The following is a 19,627-nucleotide window of genomic DNA, read 5'->3' as shown; positions in this document are numbered from 1 at the left end:
TACTGAATAGTTTACTCTCTCATACAGAGTGAAAAAAATAATATAATTAGTGAATCTTTACCATTGTAGTAATTTGTAGTATCACAAAGGCTTCCATGCAGGAGTTGGCAAATAAAATATGAGGTTCTAATATGGAAAATATAGGCCGTGTCCAAGTGGTATTATGGTCATTCTTCATTTATATACTATACATTTATCCACCTAATCATTCCTGTGCTTATCCTCCCATTTATTCATATTGCTGTAGCAATATTCACTCCTTCATCTGTCTATTTATTCATGTATCAATTCATCCATCGCTTCACTCACCCATCCATCCGACCAGTTGTCCACTGCTTTTCACCTACGGGTCCTTTCCTTTGTCCATTCATTTATTTATCATGTACTTACTTACAACATCTATTCTGAGAAACATCTTTTGGCTGAGCAAGTTTAGAGTCTCAACACTCATGAAACTTACAAAGTAGCTTCTACTCAGCTCCTCGTTGTTATATTTAATCTCCTAATATAAAACAAGGAGAAGAAACTGTCATATCTCCGAATCATCAAAGATTAACAAATGATTTTAGATATCATATTATGTTAGATATTTACTTATTAAATTATGAAGGTCATTAGCAGGCATTCATGATTCCCTCTTTATAGGACACATTCCCAGCGTTAATCATTTCAACATTCTTAATAATGAGAACCAAATAAATAACAAGTATAGTATTGAAATATACTCTTTTGAATAAATTTGATATATATGTAAATCAAAAGTATGAAATACGTAGAGTACAGCAGTCTTATTATGTATTTGTGTAATTTGTTAATAAAAATTTTCCCACAATACCACAAAATTCTTATGACATACTATCAAGTCTAAGTAACTAAATAGAATGTCTTGAATAAATAGCTGAATGAAGAAATAAATGGATGAAGAAATAAATGGATGAATGAATTAGTTAATGTTATAAGCCAATGTGACCCCATGGAGTTTCACACCAATGGATGTCCTCTGATCTACATAAGCACACAATCGTATACATGTAACTGAATGCACACATACACAAAATTGTAGAACTTCATATTCAGGAATCAGAGTAGCAAATAAACTCCAGCTGCATATGGAGCAAGGACAGCCTTATCTGGCATCAATGGGAAGAGAGGCCCTTGGTCCTGTGAAGGCTCCAAGCCCCAGTGTAAGGGATGCCAGGGTGATGAGGTAGGAGTAGGTGGGTGGGGGAGTGGGGGAGCACCATCATAGAAGCAGAGGAGGGGATGGGATTGGGGGTTTGTGGAAGGGAAGCCAGAAAAAGGAATAACATTTGAAATATAAATAAATAAAATATCCCATAAAAAATCTCAAAGTGCCTTTACCTTGTAAGCAGTCGAACACTTACCAGGTTTTCAATCCAGCCAACTGAGAGTTAGATCTTAATGAATGTTTGGGTATCAAAATGTATGACAGCTAGCATTTAAAAACTGACTCCACCAAATGAAAATATTCCCAAAGTTTGGACTCCTAAGGAAATATATTTCTGTATAGATGTAGGTAGGTGTACCAGGTGTAATGTCCTAATATTTTGAATAGAACTGGGACAAGGACATGTGAAATGGATCTCCGTTCATCATTTGGCTTCCAGAAGAACACCCGTGACAGAGTTTATCACTCCTGATCAGTAGGGAGATCAGGACCCAGGAGAAATATGTCTGTTGGCCTTAATAAATCTTTAGGTGTATAAATACAGAAATATTTGTACGGGCAATTTTCTGCTGAATTACATTTTCCTGTTCATATTCTCATACCATGTATGATTTCTAGCAACAAACCAAAGGTTTGACGGGAGAGCGCCTTCCACACAGGAGTGCTTTAATTACTTTACCTTAGCTATTTTTATATCTAGTAGCTTAATCACCATGGTTAATCTCTTTATGGGTCTCAAAACATTTTCAGCCAGGTGAATTGTACATTAGATCAAGTGTTGTTAATTCAGAATAGATTCACACCAAAGGAATGATTAGATTAACATGTTTGAAAATGTTATAGTCTGTGAGTAAATTATAGTTTCTGAAGCATCTAAGAGTAAACTTCTTTTAATAATTTTATTACATTTTACTTATAAATAAGTAAGGTGTGTGTGTGTGTGTGTGTGTGTGTGTGTGTGTGTGTGTAAATGCCCATGCCAGAGTACATGATCATAGGTCAGAGCACACCAACAGGTGTGGTTCCTCTGGAGCCATCTATGTTTCTTGAAATAGGATCTCTCACTGGAGCTAGGGCTTCCTGCTCCTTAGTCTAGACTATAAACCCTGAGATCCTCCTGTCTCTGCCCCCTCAGAGCTGAGATTATAACTGTTCACCACCAATTTTGGCTTTTAACCTGGGTCCTGAAAATGGGATGGTCCTCCTGTTTGCATGGCAAACACTTTACAAACTGAGCTATACCCAATCCTCTCCTCTGTTGTTTTGAATGTTTTCTCTAAGTGTCAACACCCATAGACAGAAGTGCTTTCTACCCATGTGAGCACAGTGGGTATGTGAAAGGAAAACGCTGTGAGGAACAAGAAGGATGCCTCAGGAGTGTGAGTGGAGTTTCCTAGGACAGGTTAGTCACTGGGTTGACAGAGAGAAGTCCATGAAAGGGCCAGCCAAAGGCAGGTGCACTCAGAGAAATCACATATTACTGTTCAACAACAAACAAACTAGCAAAACAAGACAAACCCCTGCATCCACACAGAAACAAACAAACAAACAAAAGCAAAAACAAAAATCGGAGCATGTTGGTACCTAAGTACACATTTTTCATTATTTTGTTTATTTATACATTGTGTAAGAATATTTTTGAGTACTTTAAAAAATATAAACATTCAAACAAATCTGCATGATTTTAACATATGTTTGTGTGTAAATATACAAATTCACATATATACTAATACATTTTTTTCTTCTAGGAACGTCAAAGCGATTTACTAGACGAAAACCTACGTTTAGCCAAAGAGTATCAAAACACACAGATGCTTTTCTTAAAGGAGAAAGAAGCTTACTTCAATGGATATGACAGATTGCTGTCACTCAATTCTTCAGTTTCTGATAAGAAAAAGGTATTGACTGTTTATTTTAGCTTTTTATTAAATTATTTTGTTTATTTACCTTCTAAATGTTCTCCCCTCCTGGTCCCTTCTCTCAGAGTTCTTTATCCCATTCCCTTCCCCTTTGCTTCTGAGAGGGTGTTGCCCACCCACCCATCCACTCACCCCCACCTTACCCACCAGCATCCCCCTTCCCTGGGGCATCACATTTCTGTAGGATTCCCACTGAGTCCAGACAAGATACTCCTCTGCTACATATATAGCTAAGGCCATGGACCAGCCCACACATGCTCTTTGGTTGGTGACTTATTTTCTGGGAGCTCTGAGAGGTCCTGGTTAGTTGATACTGTTGTTCTTTCAATGGGGTTACAATCCCCTTCTGCTTCTTCAGTCCTTCCTCTAACTAACTTTTTCACAGGTTCCCTGACCTCAGTCCAAAGGTTGGCTGTAAGTATTTGCATCTGTCTCTGTCAGCTACTGGTAGAGCCTCTCAGAGGACAGTCAAGCTAGCTACCTGTCTGCAAGTCCAACATGGCATCCATGATAGTGTGAGGGTTTGGCACTTGCACATGGGATGGATCCCAAGTTGGACCAGTCACTGGATGGCCTTTCCTTCAATCTCTGCTTCATTTTTGTCCCTCCATTTACTTTAGACAGGAACAATTCTGGGTCAAAAATTATGAAGATGGTGGGTAGCCCCCTGCCTCAACTGGGGGCCGCTCCTATCTACTGGAGTTGGTTTCTTCAGGCTAAATCTCCACACTGTAGGACATTTTGGCTAGCATCATCCCCACTGAGTCCTGGGAACCTCTCATATCCCAAGTCCCTGGGACTTTTAGAGTTCTCCCCACCCTCCACCCCACACTGCTGCATATTTCCATTCATTCTCCTGGCACTTTGGGATTCTGTCCTGTCTCATCCCCCATACCTTATCTTGCCTCCCCATTCTCCCTCCCCATTCCCTCTCCCACCTAGATCCCTCCATCCCTCTGCCTCCCATGATTATTCACTTCTAAGTGGAATTGAAGTATCCTCACTTGGGTCTTCCTTCTCGTTAAGCTTCATAAGGTCTGTGAGTCATATCATGAGTATTCAGAACTTTTTGGCTAATACCCACTTATCAGTGAGTACATACCATGCATGTCATGTTAAGTCTGAGTTACCTTACTCAGGATGATATTTTCTAAGTCTATCCATTTTCCCCTCAAAATTCATGATGTCCTCATTTTTAATAGCTGAATAGTATACTATTGTGTAAATGAACCACGTTTTTTTTGTATACATTCTTCAGATGAGGGAGACATCTGGGTTGTTTCCAGATTCTGGCTATTACAAATAAGGCTGCTATGAGAATAGTGGAGCACATGTTTTTGTGGTATGGTGGAACATCTATTGGGTGTATGCTCAGGAGTAGTATAGCTGGGTCTTCAGATAGAACTATTTCCAGTTTTCTAAGGAACAACCAGACTGATTTCCAGGTGGTTGTACCAGTTTGCAATCCCACCAACAATGGAGAAACATTCCTCTTTCTCCACATCCTCACCAGCATGTACTATCACTTGAGGTTTTGAACTTAGTCATTCTGACTGATGTGAGGAGAAATTTCATGACTGTTTTGGAATTGGGTTTTCTGTAGTCTAACTTTGTGAGTTATTTGTACATTTTAGACATTAGCCCTCTATCAGATGTAGGGTTAGTGAAGATCTTTTCCCAATCTGTATGTTGACATTTTGTCCTATTAGCGGTGTCCTTTGTCTTACAGAAGCTTTTCAATTTCATGAGGTCCCATTTGTCAATTGTTAATCTTAGAGCCTGGGTCTTCAATTCTATTCCATTGATCAATCTGTCTCTGAATCACTACCATGCGGTTTTTATCACTATTGCTCTGTAGTACTGCTTGAGGTCAGGGATAGTGATTCCCCTAGAAATGTTTTCATTGTTGACAATTGTGTTTGTTATCCTGGGTTATTTTGTTTTCCACACGAAGTTGAGAATTGCTCTTTCTGTGTCTGTGAAGAAAGAATTGAGTAGGAATTTTGATTGAATCTATAGCTTGCTTTTGGTAAGACGGCCATTTTTATTATGTTAATCCTACTAACCCATGAGCATGGGAGATCTTTTCATCTTCTGAGGTCTTCTTCAATTTCTTTCTTCAGGGACTTGAGGTCCTTGTCATACAGATCTTCCACTTGCTTGGGTAGAGTTACAGCAAGACATCTTATATTATTTATGACTATGTGAAGGGTTTTGTTTCCCTAATTTCTTTCTCTGACCATTTATCATTGTATAAAGAAAGTCTACTGATTTGTTTGAGTTAATTTTATATCCAGCCATTTTGCTGAACTTGCTTATCAGCTGTAGAAGTTCTCTATTAGAATTTTGAGGTCACTAATGTCTATCATATCATCTGCAGATAGTGATTCCTTGACTTCTTCCTTTCCAATTTGTATTCCCTTGATTCCCTATTCTTATCTAATTGGTTTAGCTAGAACTTCCATTAATACACTAAGTAGATGGGGAGAGAGTGGGCAGCCTTGTCCCTGATTTTACTTGGATTGCTTCAAGTATCCTGTCCCATCTCCTTTGATAACTTTTGGTTGAAAGTCTATTTTATTGGATATTCGAATGGCTACTCCAGCTTCTTTCTTGGGACCATTTGCTTGGAAAACTTTTTCCAGTCCTTTAGTTTGACGTAGTGTCTATATTTGTCACTGAGCTGTGTTTCTTGTATGCAGCAAAATGATGGATCCTGTTTATATATCCAGTTTGTTTGCAGTCTGTGTTTTATTGGGGAATTAAGTCCATTGCTTTTGAGAGATATTAAAAACCAGTGATTGTTAGTTCGTGTTAATTTTTGTTTTGGAGGTGATTTGTGTGTGTGATCCTCCTCTTTTGAGTTTTTGTGAGATGATAAATTTCTTGTGTTTTCTTGGGTATAGTTATCCTCCTGGTGTTGGAATTTTCCTTCTAGTATCCTCTATAGGGATGGATTGGTAGAAAATACTGTTTAAATTTGGTTTTGTCATGGAATGTCTTAGTTTCTCCATCTATGGTGATTGAGAGTTTTTCTGGGTATAGTAGCCTAGGCTGGCATTTGTGTTCTCTTTGGATCTGCATGATATCTGTCCAGGATCATCTGGCTTTTAGATTCTTTGTTGAGAAGACTGGTGTAATTCTGATAGGTCTGCCTTTATATGTTACTTGGCCCTTTTCCTTTACAGCTTTTAATATTCTTTATTCTGTGCATTTAGTGTTTTGATTATTATGTGACAGGAGGATTTCTTTTCTGGTGCAATCTATTTGGTGTTCTATAGGGTTCTTAAACATTTATGGTCATTTCTTTCTATAGGTTAGAGAAGTTTTCTTCTATGATTTTGTTGAAGATGTTTTCTGGCCCTAAAATCTAGAATTCTTGACTCTCTTCTTTTTCTGTTATTCTTGGGTTTGGTCTTTACATTGTGTCCTGAATTTCCTGAATGTTTTGGGTTAGAAACTTTTTATACTTTGTACATTCTTTGACCGTTGTGCTAATATCGTCTATGGTACCATCTATGTCTGAGATTCTCTTTTCTATCTCTTGTATTGACTTTTTGTTTTAAAAATTAATTATACTTATATGTGACCTCCAAAAAGTAAAGATTAGTCATCTTGGGGGTCTCAAATAGGATACTAGTCATTCTACCACAAAAATTCTATGGTTTCTTCTCTTAATATTTTATTGCATATTTATATAATACTACATATTTAATGTGCTATTTCACAAGTAAGTAATATTGATGTTAGGAATTAAATTTTAGAAGATATTTAAGAGACAAAAATTCTTAGTTTCTAATCCTCTTGCTAATATTTATTTACATTTAATTGTTATGAACATTAATCATAATTATTTACTTAGTTTGCAGATGTACATATGGTATTATACACTTATAGTTATAATTCTAATTGTACTTTGTATGGAGGGTCTCTAAGCCTTCCTATTGATACATATACTCCAAGTTGGGGGTTTATTTCCTTACTCAGTGTGAAGATACTTTGGACATTTGCAGTTACAGCTGACTCTCTCTCATTACTGGTTATGGCAGGAAATTCTACCTCTATTTGTAAACACTTTTGTTGAAAAATAAGAAAAGTAAAAATTCATGAATCAAAAGGAAGATAAATTTAAAAAGAAGGAAAGCTGTGTGATAAGAGTAATACATTATAGTCACTTTGCATATATTACCCAGACATTTAGAAATAATACATGTTTCCCTTCGGTCCTTTGGCCTCGGGATTCAGTTTTCAAAAATTAAAGGAATGGCAATTACTTAACAACTTACCCAGGCTTAAGGACCACAGTTAGTGAGCCTTTTTTCCTATTGCCATTACCCCATCTGTGTATGCTATAAGTTGCAGTCTAAAACTCCAGTTCTGCTCTCAGAATGTTTGAGAGGGCAAAAGGCAAGGGCTGGAGTTAAAGTTTCATCAGACAATATTGAATGGATTCCTTGTAAGTTATTTACTCTTTTGAATCTCAATTTTATTATTTATGAATTAAAATTTACCTCACAAGACAATAGATTAAGAACAAAAATAAAAGAGAAGTCACAATAAGTTATTCTCATTCTCAAAGGAAGCTATGAGCTATAATTGTATTTATCTGTGTACTGCTAGAAATGTCCTTGTTTCTCATACATTCACTCAGATGAGTGTTAAAGCTTCTGAATGTTCTCAGGGAAAGAAGTATCCTCTTTAGAATGATTTTCTTTAGAATGAAGTTCTTTAGAAGGATGTTCGGTAGAAGGAGGTTGAAGGATATTTTGGGAGGACCTCTTTATATTATATGCTCTTTAGAAGGATGTTTAAGGACCTCTTTGGCAGGACTTCTTTAGAAAGATGTTTAAAATAACTCTTTAGAAGGATGCTCTTTTATCTGCAAGTAAATAGACTTATGGTAAATTTATGAAGATTGTTCACCATCAACAGTCACGTGTAAACCACAGAAGAAAATAGCAATAAGACAAGATGTAAAACTTCTGCCAACCTCTACTCCCATGCTGCCACACACGCTCTTGGTTTGTTTTTTGTTTGTTTTGTTTTTGCACCTTATCATTATTTTTTACTTTTCTCCAGTCTTGTATTTCTCCTTTTGTTTCTTTTTTATTGAAAATGGATTCTTCTCTCATGTAATACACCCTGATCACAGTTTCCCCTCCCTTCACTCCTCCCCACCTATCTCTCCCCCAGTCATTTTGAAAGAGGCAACATCAACTGAAAACTGTCTCCACCAGTTCACCTGTAGTTAAGCCTGTGGTATATATATTTTTTTATTGCAAGAAGGACTGGATCACTTTGGGTAGTGCCTTCACTGAGCTGGTGCTCCTGGGTACTATACTATAAGAACAAGGCATGTACTCATCCATGACCTGTGCTTCAGTTCCTGTCTCAGTTCAGGTTTCTGTCATGTTTGAGTTCTTGCCATGCCTTTCATGGATCATGAATCTTAACTCTGAGATGAAATAAAGCCCTTATCCCCCTGTTGCTTTTGTTTATGTTGTTTTATCACAGCAACAGAAACCATAACTAAGCTACCTGGCATAGTGTTTCCATAGTAAGAGCATTCTCTTCACCCTTTTTATTGAATTAAAGCTTCTCTTGGTATAGGGTACAAGAAGCCAAATTTTGATTAGGACAGGCAGGCAGGGTCCACTGCCAGACATTGGCTTCCACTTGTGATCCCTCAAACGAGTCCTTCTCAGCACACCTGTTTCAGGAAACTTTCAAGATTTATTTGTACTTTCGGCCATTTTTCATTCCCATCCTTCAGCAGTGGAGGTCATTAAGTGCAGGCTGCCCTTGTCAGTGTCATGTAGGATCAATTTGCTGCGATGGACAGAGAGGCCATATTGATGCTGTTAATCTGTCAGTGAGAAATCGTATGTCATTAGCATCTAATGTGCCACTCACAGGATGGAATCTGGCCCTCAGAAACAAGAGAACCCTTTAATATTTTAGCCCATCTCTTTGATAGGACAGCCTTTCCTCCATATAGGGGTTTACTCAGCCTAGTTTGGAGTACAAGAAAACAATGGTTATCTGATGTGTTTTGTGGAACCCCATTCTGTTTTCTGATGGATTTCTATCACTCTGAACCTGAATTGCTTTTGTCATGATAAACAACTGTATTTTAATAATTATGATTCTTAAGGGATATTGTTTTCCCTACAATGATTTCATATTTTTATACCTTTTTGTGTACTTGTAGACCAAACATAGCAAAGTGTGGTAGAAGAGTAAATCAAATTAAGGATAATGTTCCCTCCTTTACCATAATTCTGCACAGAGACATTTCAAATGCTAGAACACTATAGCATTGCTCTCGGTGGTGACATTATGTGTTTATTTGGATATGTTTCTTTATACCCCAGGGCTTTTCAAAATTTCAGTGATGGGTCTTCTCCCCTTTAAACCTCGGAAAGAGGCAAAAGCAATTATGCTAAATTCTTATTTGTCCCGTTCATGGGTAACGATAGAATCAAATCCAATATAAAACTTCTCAGATGTCAAAATTAAAGCTAACACTAGAAATAAATTAAGAAAAATAAATCTGAAAAGCAGGTTTTGTTTCTGTGTGAACCTGTGAATTTTCATCTCTTTTTAGGTAGATTTCAAGTACATGTTTGTATTTTCTCTTTAAAACTGCATTAATATATCCAAGAAACTATGCCTTTGTTTCAAGTGGCATCTGAAATTCTTTAGCCCACAAAGAAAGGTGAGTTAAGCTGTTGTGCAAATAATGGTGCAGTCTGCTGGCTGGCAACAAGATTGCTTCCAAAACTGATTTTAAAAATATGTTTGATTCTTTTTGAAGACATTCATAAAGTTTAAGCCCTTCCCACAGAAAATCCTAGTGTTTGTAAATGAAGGAAATAAAAGCTAGCAGTGAATGGGCATTTCTAGGAAATATTTCCCAAATATCTGTGGATATATATATATATATATATATATATATATATATATATATGCATTTGTATGCATGCGCATGTGCACATGTGTGTGTGTGTTTAGGGTGGTGAACCTATGTGTTATGTATTTGGCAAGCATTATCTTTTTAATGCTCCCTGTCATAGATTCTTTCCTGTTACATATCCTATGTAAGACACAGAAGTGAAGCTGTGTCTCCTATGTCATCAATGTAGAGTGAAATGGACTGAGATACAACTTGAGTCTGTGTACCATCTTACCTCCTTCAAGTCCTTAAAATGGTGTATTTGTTATTGCATAACAATGCCATGTACATCTCATCATAAACCATACATTCGAGAGTCATGTATGTCACATGTCTGGGGTATTCAGTGAAAATGAAGGCTTTGTTAATCACTAATTGTCTCTGTCATTCTGTTTGGTCTCCCCTCTTCAATGGCTGCTTTTAGGACAGAGGACCACCTATTGCATCAGAAGTGATTTAATTTCCATAGGACTGAGGGTCAGATTCATAATTATAATTTTTTAAGATTTATTTTATATATGTAAGACACACCAGAAGAGGGAATCAGATCCCATTACAGATGGTTGTGAGCCACCATGTGGTTGGTGGGAGTTGAACTCAGGACCTCTGGAAGAGCATTCAGTGCTCTTAACCACTGAGCCATCTCTCCAGCTCCACAAGGAGACTTTTGAATTCATATCAGTTTTCAAATTGGCTTCTTAGACAAGACTCCTTGAAGTTGTTTGCCTCTTAACCCTCTACAACCATTCTGTAAGTCCCTTACCCCCCCATGTATTTACTATACAGTATGTATACACACATGCTATACACTATGTACGCATACATACATGCTATACAGTATACATATATGCTAGACAGTATGTATAGATACATATTATATAGTATATGCACATACACACTACAGTATGTATACATATACGCTATACAGTATGTATGGCATGCAGCATGCCATCTGAGAGTTAATATTAGTAATTACGACTGAACTAAAAGCAAGTGTTTGCTTTGCCAGGATCATCACAGAAGTTAGGAGTGTCTGGTGAACTGCAGTGAGCAAATGTGACCACCGTGGCTTGTGAACTTATTGTTACTAAATAAATTATGATAGAGTAGTGGGGCTGTAAGAGGTCTCAGTGAGTAAAGGCTCTTAGCACTGAAAGGCTCTTAGTATGAAAGCCTGAGACTGATTCCCAGAACAAGCTGTCCCCTATCTTCCGCCCACATGTGGTAGCATGTACCCCTTTCACCCCCTACTCATTAAACAGGGGCAGGCCATTTTGTAAAGCTCCATCTGGTTAAATGTCAATAATTTCTTGAAACACAGTAATTAGGGTTCACAAAACTAAACTAACTTGTTCTCTTAGATTCCTGCTATCCCCACCCTGATGACCACAAGTTACCTCTGGCCACAAGAGTTGTTTATCTGTCACCTGACATTCGTTTCCCATATCCCACACTCAATTTCTGGACAAAAAGGAAGCTTTCCAACACCCCTTCCTTTCCAACACCTCTTCCTTTCCTTCTACTCCCCACCCTCCACCCTGAATTCTAGTCTGTAAGTTGACAGTGACTTCTCTGGTTTTGAGGTCTAAAGATATCCCTTCTGCAGATTTTTCTTGGATTAAGCATGTCTGTTGCTGAAAACACTCATTTTCTTCTCTCTTTTTTTGGTTGACCTTTGGTGACCTTTTCAGGGAGTTGGGTGTAGGCTCTCCAGTGGGGTTCTCTTCTGTTCCTTTCTCCCATCCCTCCTCTAGCTCCTGAACCCCCTCTTTCCTCTCCAGTGACTCCAATAGGGACTATCCATCCATTCCACTCCTCGCATCCACCATTGACTGATTCAAATTAGGGTGAGCTTTGAGAATTTTCTCTCTTCCAGAGGTCCTTCCTTCTTTTTTTTTTTTTTTAGATGTCATTATATTTATTTATATAGTTCTTTGTTTATTTATTATTTTTTTTTACTATTCCAGGCCTCAACTGTGAATCTTAAAATATCCATGAGAGAAAATGGGAAGGGGGTTGTGTCTGTCTCTTGCTGTATTTTGAGACAAGTTCTCACTGTGCAGCCCAAATGGCCTGGAACTTGCCATGTAGCACAGACTGGCTTTTCATCAGTATTTCTCCTACCTCAACCTCCCACGTGTTGGCATTACAGGTCTGTACCACATCCAGTTCCTACTAATATTCTTTTTTTTTATTAACTTGAGTATTTCTTATATACATTTCGAGTGTTATTCCCTTTCCCGGTATCCGGGCAAACATCCCCCTCCCCCCTCCCCTTCCTTATGGGTGTTCCCCTCCGAACCCTCCCCCCATTGCCGCCCTCCCCCCACCAGTCTAGTTCACTGGGGGTTCAGTCTTAGCAGGACCCAGGACTTCCCCTTCCACTGGTGCTCTTACTAGGATATTCATTGCTACCTATGAGGTCAGAGTCCAGGGTCAGTCCATGTATAGTCTTTGGGTAGTGGCTTAGTCCCTGGAAGCTCTGGTTGCTTGGCATTGTTGTACATATGGGGTCTCGAGCCCCTTCAAGCTCTTCCAGTTCTTTCTCTGATTCCTTCAACGGGGGTCCTATTCTCAGTTCAGTGGTTTGCTGCTGGCATTCGCCTCTGTATTTGCTGTATTCTGGCTGTGTCTCTCAGGAGCGATCTACATCCGGCTCCTGTCGGTCTGCACTTCTTTGCTTCATCCATCTTGTCTAATTGGGTGGCTGTATATGTATGGGCCACATGTGGGGCAGGCTCAGAATGGGTGTTCCTTCAGTCTCTGTTTTAATCTTTGCCTCTCTCTTCCCTGTCAAGGGTATTCTTGTTACCCTTTTAAAGAAGGAGTGAAGCATTCACATTTTGATCATCGGTCTTGAGTTTCATTTGTTCTAGGCATCTAGGGTAATTCAAGCATTTGGGCTAATAGCCACTTATCAATGAGTGCATACCATGTATGTCTTTCTGTGATTGGGTTACCTCACTCAGGATGATGTTTTCCAGTTCCAACCATTTGCCTACGAATTTCATAAAGTCGTTGTTTTTGATAGCTGAGTAATATTCCATTGTGTAGATGTACCACATTTTCTGTATCCATTCCTCTGTTGAAGGGCATCTGGGTTCTTTCCAGCTTCTGGCTATTATAAATAAGGCTGCAATGAACATAGTGGAGCACATGACTTTTTTATATGTTGGGGCATCTTTTGGGTATATGCCCAAGAGAGGTATAGCTGGGTCCTCAGGCAGTTCAATGTCCAATTTTCTGAGGATCCTCCAGACTGGTTTCAAGAATGGTTGTACCAGTTTGCAATCCCACCAACAATGGAGGAGTGTTCCTCTTTCTCCACATCCTCGCCAGCATCTGCTGTCACCTGAGTTTTTGATCTTAGCCATTCTCACTAGTGTGAGGTGAAATCTCAGGGTTGTTTTGATTTGCATTTCCCTTATGACTAAAGATGTTGAACATTTCTTTAGGTGTTTCTCAGCCATTCGGCATTCCTCAGCTGTGAATTCTTTGTTTAGCTCTGAACCCCATTTTTTAATAGGGTTATTTGTTTCCCTGCGGTCTAACTTCTTGAGTTCTTTGTATATTTTGGATATAAGGCCTCTATCTGTTGTAGGATTGGTAAAGATCTTTTCCCAATCTGTTGGTTGCCGTTTTGTCCTAACCACAGTGTCCTTTGCCTTACAGAAGCTTTGCAGTTTTATGAGATCCCATTTGTCGATTCTTGATCTTAGAGCGTAAGCCATTGGTGTTTTGTTTAGGAAATTTTTTCCAGTGCCCATGTGTTCCAGATGCTCCCCTAGTTTTTCTTCTATTAGTTTGAGTGTGTCTGGTTTGATGTGGAGGTCCTTGATCCACTTGGACTTAAGCTTTGTACAGGGTGATAAGCATGGATCGATCTGCATTCTTCTACATGGTGACCTCCAGTTGAACCAGCACCATTTGCTGAAAATGCTATCTTTTTTCCATTGGATGGTTTTGGCTCCTTTGTCAAAAATCAAGTGACCAGAGGTGTGTGGGTTCATTTCTGGGTCTTCGATTCTATTCCATTGGTCTATCTGTCTGTCTCTGTACCAATACCATGCAGTTTTTATCACTATTGCTCTGTAATACTGCTTGAGTTCAGGGATAGTGATTCCCCCTGAAGTCCTTTTATTGTTGAGGATAGCTTTAGCTATCCTGGGTTTTTTGTTATTCCAGATGAATTTGCAAATTGTTCTGTCTAACTCTTTGAAGAATTGGATTGGTATTTTGATGGGGATTGCATTGAATCTGTAGATTGCTTTTGGTAAAATGGCCATTTTTACTATATTAATCCTGCCAATCCATGAGCATGGGAGATCTTTCCATCTTTTGAGGTCTTCTTCAATTTCCTTCTTCAGTGTCTTGAAGTTCTTATTGTACAGATCTTTTACTTGCTTGGTTAAAGTCACACCGAGGTACTTTATATTATTTGGGTCTATTATGAAGGGTGTCGTTTCCCTAATTTCTTTCTCGGCTTGTTTCTCTTTTGTATAGAGGAAGGCAACTGATTTATTTGAGTTAATTTTATACCCAGCCACTTTGCTGAAGTTGTTTATCAGCTTTAGTAGTTCTCTGGTGGAACTTTTGGTATCACTTAAATATACTATCATGTCATCTGCAAATAGTGATATTTTGACCTCTTCTTTTCCGATCTGTATCCCTTTGATCTCCTTTTGTTGTCTGATTGCTCTGGCTAGAACTTCAAGAACTATATTGAATAAGTAGGGAGAGAGTGGGCAGCCTTGTCTAGTCCCTGATTTTAGTGGGATTGCTTCAAGTTTCTCTCCATTTAGTTTAATGTTAGCAACTGGTTTGCTGTATATGGCTTTTACTATGTTTAGGTATGGGCCTTGAATTCCTATTCTTTCCAGGACTTTTATCATGAAGGGGTGTTGAATTTTGTCAAATGCTTTCTCAGCATCTAATGAAATGATCATGTGGTTCTGTTCTTTCAGTTTGTTTATATAATGGATCACGTTGATGGTTTTCCGTATATTAAACCATCCCTGCATGCCTGGGATGAAGCCTACTTGATCATGGTGGATGATTGTTTTGATGTGCTCTTGGATTCGGTTTGCCAGAATTTTGTTGAGTATTTTTGCGTCGATATTCATAAGGGAAATTGGTCTGAAGTTCTCTTTCTTTGTTGTGTCTTTGTGTGGTTTAGGTATAAGAATAACTGTGGCTTCGTAGAAGGTATTCGGTAGTGATCCATCTGTTTCAATTTTGTGGAATAGTTTGGATAATATTGGTATGAGGTCTTCTATGAAGGTTTGATAGAATTCTGCACTAAACCCATCTGGACCTGGGCTCTTTTTGGTTGGGAGACCTTTAATGACTGCTTCTATTTCCTTAGGAGTTATGGGGTTGTTTAACTGGTTTATCTGTTCCTGATTTAACTTCGGTACCTGGTATCTGTCTAGGAAATTGTCCATTTCCTGAAGATTTTCAAGTTTTGTTGAATATAGGTTTTTATAGTAAGATCTGATGATTTTTTGAATTTCCTCTGAATCTGTTGTTATGTCTCCCTTTTCATTTCTGATTTTGTTAATTTGGACGCACTCTCTGTGTCCTCTTGTTAGTCTGGCTAAGGGTTTATCTATCTTGTTGATTTTCTCAAAGAACCAACTTTTGTTTCTGTTGATTCTTTCTATGGTCCTTTTTGTTTCTACTTGAGTTGATTTCCGCTTTGAGTTTGATTATTTCCTGCCTTCTACTCCTCCTGGGTGTATTTGCTTCTTTTTGTTCTAGAGCTTTTAGGTGTGCTGTCAAGCTGCTGACATATGCTCTTTCCTGTTTCTTTCTGCAGGCACTCAGCGCTATGAGTTTTCCTCTTAGCACAGCTTTCATTGTGTCCCATAAGTTTGGGTATGTTGTATCTTCATTTTCATTAAATTCTAAAAAGTTTTTAATTTCTTTCTTTATTTCTTCCTTGACCAGGTTATCATTGAGTAGAGCATTGTTCAATTTCCATGTATATGTGGGCATTCTTCCTTGATTGTTATTGAAGACCAGTTTTAGGCCTTGGTGGTCTGATAGCACGCATGGGATTATTTCTATCTTTCTGTACCTGTTGAGGCCCGTTTTTTGACCAATTATATGGTCAATTTTGGAGAAAGTACCATGAGGAGCTGAGAAGAAGGTATATCCTTTTGCTTTAGGATAGAATGTTCTATAAATATCTTTTAAGTCCATTTGGCTCATGACTTCTCTTAGTCTGTCTACATCTCTGTTTAATTTCTGTTTCCATGATCTGTCCATTGCTGAGAGTGGGGTGTTGAAATCTCCCACTATTATTGAGTGAGGTGCAATGTGTGTTTTGAGCTTTAGTAAGGTTTCTTTTACATATGTATGTGCCCTTGTATTTGGGGCATAGATATTTAGGATTGAGAGTTCATCTTGGTGGATTTTTCCTTTGATGAATATGAAGTGTCCTTCCTTATCTTTTTTGATGACTTTTAGTTGAAAATTGATTTTATTTGATATTAGAATGGCTACTCCAGCTTGCTTCTTCTGACCATTTGCTTGGAAAATTGTTTTCCAGCCTTTCACTCTGAGGTAATGGCTGTCTTTGTCTCTGAGGTGTGTTTCCTGTAGGCAGCAGAATGCAGGGTCCTCGTTGCGTATCCAGTTTGTTAGTCTATGTCTTTTTATTGGGGAGTTGAGGCCATTGATGTTGAGAGATATTAAGGAATAGTGATTATTGCTTCCTGTTATATTTGGATGTGAGGTTATGTTTGTGTGCTTTCATTCTCTTTGTTTTGTTGCCAAGACGATTAGTTTCTTGCTTCTTCTAGGGTATAGCTTGCCTCCTTATGTTGGGCTTTACCATTTATTATCCTTTGTAGTGCTGGATTTGTAGAAAGATATTGTGTAAATTTGGTTTTGTCATGGAATATCTTGGTTTCTCCATCAATGTTAATTGAGAGTTTTGCAGGATACAGTAACCTGGGCTGGCATTTGTGTTCTCTTAGGGTCTGTATAACATCTGTCCAGGATCTTCTGGCCTTCATAGTTTCTGGAGAGAAGTCTGGTGTGATTCTGATAGGTCTGCCTTTATATGTTACTTGACCTTTTTCCCTTACTGCTTTTAATATTCTTTCTTTATTTTGTGCATTTGGTGTTTTGACTATTATGTGACGGGAGGTGTTTCTTTTCTGGTCCAATCTATTTGGAGTTCTGTAGGCTTCTTGTATGCCTATGGGTATCTCTTTTTTTAGATTAGGGAAGTTTTCTTCTATGATTTTGTTGAAGATATTTACTGGTCCTATGAGCTGGGAGTCTTCACTCTCTTCTATACCTATTATCCTTAGGTTTGATCTTCTCATTGAGTCCTGGATTTCCTGTATGTTTTGGACCAGTAGCTTTTTCCGCTTTACATTATCTTTGACAGTTGAGTCAATGATTTCTATGGAATCTTCTGCTCCTGAGATTCTCTCTTCCATCTCTTGTATTCTGTTGGTGAAGGTTGTATCTACAGCTCCTTGTCTCTTCTTTTGGTTTTCTATATCCAGGGTTGTTTCCATGTGTTCTTTCTTGATTGCTTCTATTTCCATTTTTAATTCCTTCAACTGTTTGATTGTGTTTTCCTGGAATTCTTTCAGGGATTTTTGTGATTCCTCTCTGTAGGCTTCTACTTGTTTATTAATGTTTTCCTGTGTTTCCCTAAGGGAGTTCTTCACGTCTTTCTTGAAGTCCTCCAGCATCATGATCAAATATGATTTTGAAACTAGATCTTCCTTTTCTGGTGTGTTTGGATATTCCATGTTTGTTTTGGTGGGAGAACTGGGCTCCGATGATGCCATGTAGTCTTGGTTTCTGTTGCTTGGGTTCCTGCGCTTGCCTCTCGCCATCAGATTATCTCTAGTGTTACTTTGTTCTGCTATTTCTGACAGTGGCTAGACTGTCCTATAAGCCTGTGTGTCAGAAGTGCTGTAGACCTGTTTTCCTCTCTTTCAGTCAGTTATGGGGACAGAGTGTTCTGCTTTCGGGCGTGTAGTTTTTCCTCTCTTCAGGTCTTCAGCTGTTCCCGTGGGCCTGTATCTTGAGTTCACCAGGCAGCTTTCTTGCAGCAGAAAAGTTGGTCTTACCTCTGGTCCTGAGGCTCAAGTTTGCTCGTGGGGTGCTGCCCACGGGCTCTCTGCAGCGGCAGCAACCAGGAAGACCTGTGCCGCCCCTTCCGGGAGCTTCAGTGCACCAGGGTTCCAGATGGCCTTTGGTGTTTTCCTCTGGCGTCCGAGATGTGTGTGCAGAGAGCAGTCTCTTCTGTTTTCCCAGGCTTGTCTGCCTCTCTGAAGGTTTAGCTCTCCCTCCCACGGGATTTGGGTGCAGAGAACTGTTTATCCGGTCTGTTTCCTTCAGGTTCCGGCGGTGTCTCAGGCAGGGGTCCTGCCGCTCCTGGGCCCTCCCCCACGGGAGCCCAGAGGCCTTATACAGTTTCCTCTTGGGCCAGGGATGTGGGCAGGAGTGGGCAGTGTTGGTGGTCTCTTCCGCTCTGCAGCCTCAGGAGTGCCTACCTGACCAGGCGGTGAGGTCTCTTTCCCACGGGGTCTGGTAGCAGAGAGCTGCTGCGGGCCGGGATCCGAGGGTGTGGGACTTCCGATAAACACAGGACGTGCCCGGTCCTAGAGGAGTTCTGCCTCTGTGTGTCCCGATTTCACCAGGCAGCTTTCTTGCAGCAGACAAGTTGGTCTTACCTGTGGTCCCGAGGCTCAAGTTTGCTCGCGGGGTGCTGCGCACGGGCTCTCTGCCCATAATTATAATTTTTAATCTTAACGATTAGAAGCATCCTTAGGAAATTTCCCTTCCCTTACAAAATATTTTCAGATAAGGCATCCTGGAAGTTGTAGGGCCTCAGTGACATAGTACATGCACAGATAAGAGGTAAAGTCTGTTTAAGACACTGTGGTAACTCAGGTTTGAATGTGGTATCCAATAGCTTGTGGGTAACAATGTGTTGGTGTTTGTCTGTCCATCTGCCTAATAAACATTACTATCCTGGCAGTTTTAAATGAGAGCATCACTTTTAAGTATTGTGGATACAGGGAACTGAGTCTGAGATCAGTAGAAATGGTCTCTGGGGGACACAATACAAACAGCATTTGTTTACTCATTCAATTACTCAGAATTGTCAGTTAAGCATCATATCAACGAAGACACATTAGGTGGCTTGGAACAGTCCACCTCATCTCTGCTCTGATGTTGGAATGTGCAAGTACCTTCTCAGCAGCAGCAAAGACTCCAGGTTCTTTAGCTGCCTCTCTTCTTCCCTGAGAAACAAAGCACAATTTTTTGCTGTTCAATCTGCATTGCCAAGTTGGACTAGGCAGATCTCCATCTTCACTTCTAGGTAACATTGAATTGCTTTCTTCTGTCTTTTACCAGTTGTCAGATATGGTCTCATGTAGCCCTTTCTCATGAATATTAAAAATTGCTTTGCTAGATGCTTTCTGGGAACCTGTTTTATTACACACGGAGATACATTTCTTCTGAAGGAAAATTGTAACACTTTTAATATTTTTTGCTTAAACAGTAACTCAAAGACCACACCAGGGT

At 39.2% G+C, this 19,627-nt stretch overlaps 1 protein-coding gene across 2 annotated transcripts in view; it reads left to right on the top strand.

Annotated features, from left to right (window-relative positions):
* Positions 1–19,627, top strand: part of Ccdc178 (coiled-coil domain containing 178) — a 401,819-nt gene that overhangs the window by 281,600 nt on the left and 100,592 nt on the right. For both annotated transcript variants that reach the window (XM_087593662.1, XM_087593663.1), the window contains exon 21: positions 2,938–3,087. In XM_087593662.1, the coding sequence (XP_087449788.1) occupies positions 2,938–3,087 (150 nt within the window). The remainder of the gene's footprint in view (positions 1–2,937; positions 3,088–19,627) is intronic.

The sequence above is a fragment of the Rattus norvegicus genome, chromosome 18, assembly GCF_021556685.1.
Source record: "Rattus norvegicus strain SHRSP/BbbUtx chromosome 18, alternate assembly SHRSP_T2T, whole genome shotgun sequence".
In the NCBI taxonomy this organism is placed as follows: domain Eukaryota; kingdom Metazoa; phylum Chordata; class Mammalia; order Rodentia; family Muridae; genus Rattus; species Rattus norvegicus.
This window is presented reverse-complemented; position numbering and strand designations above follow the sequence as displayed.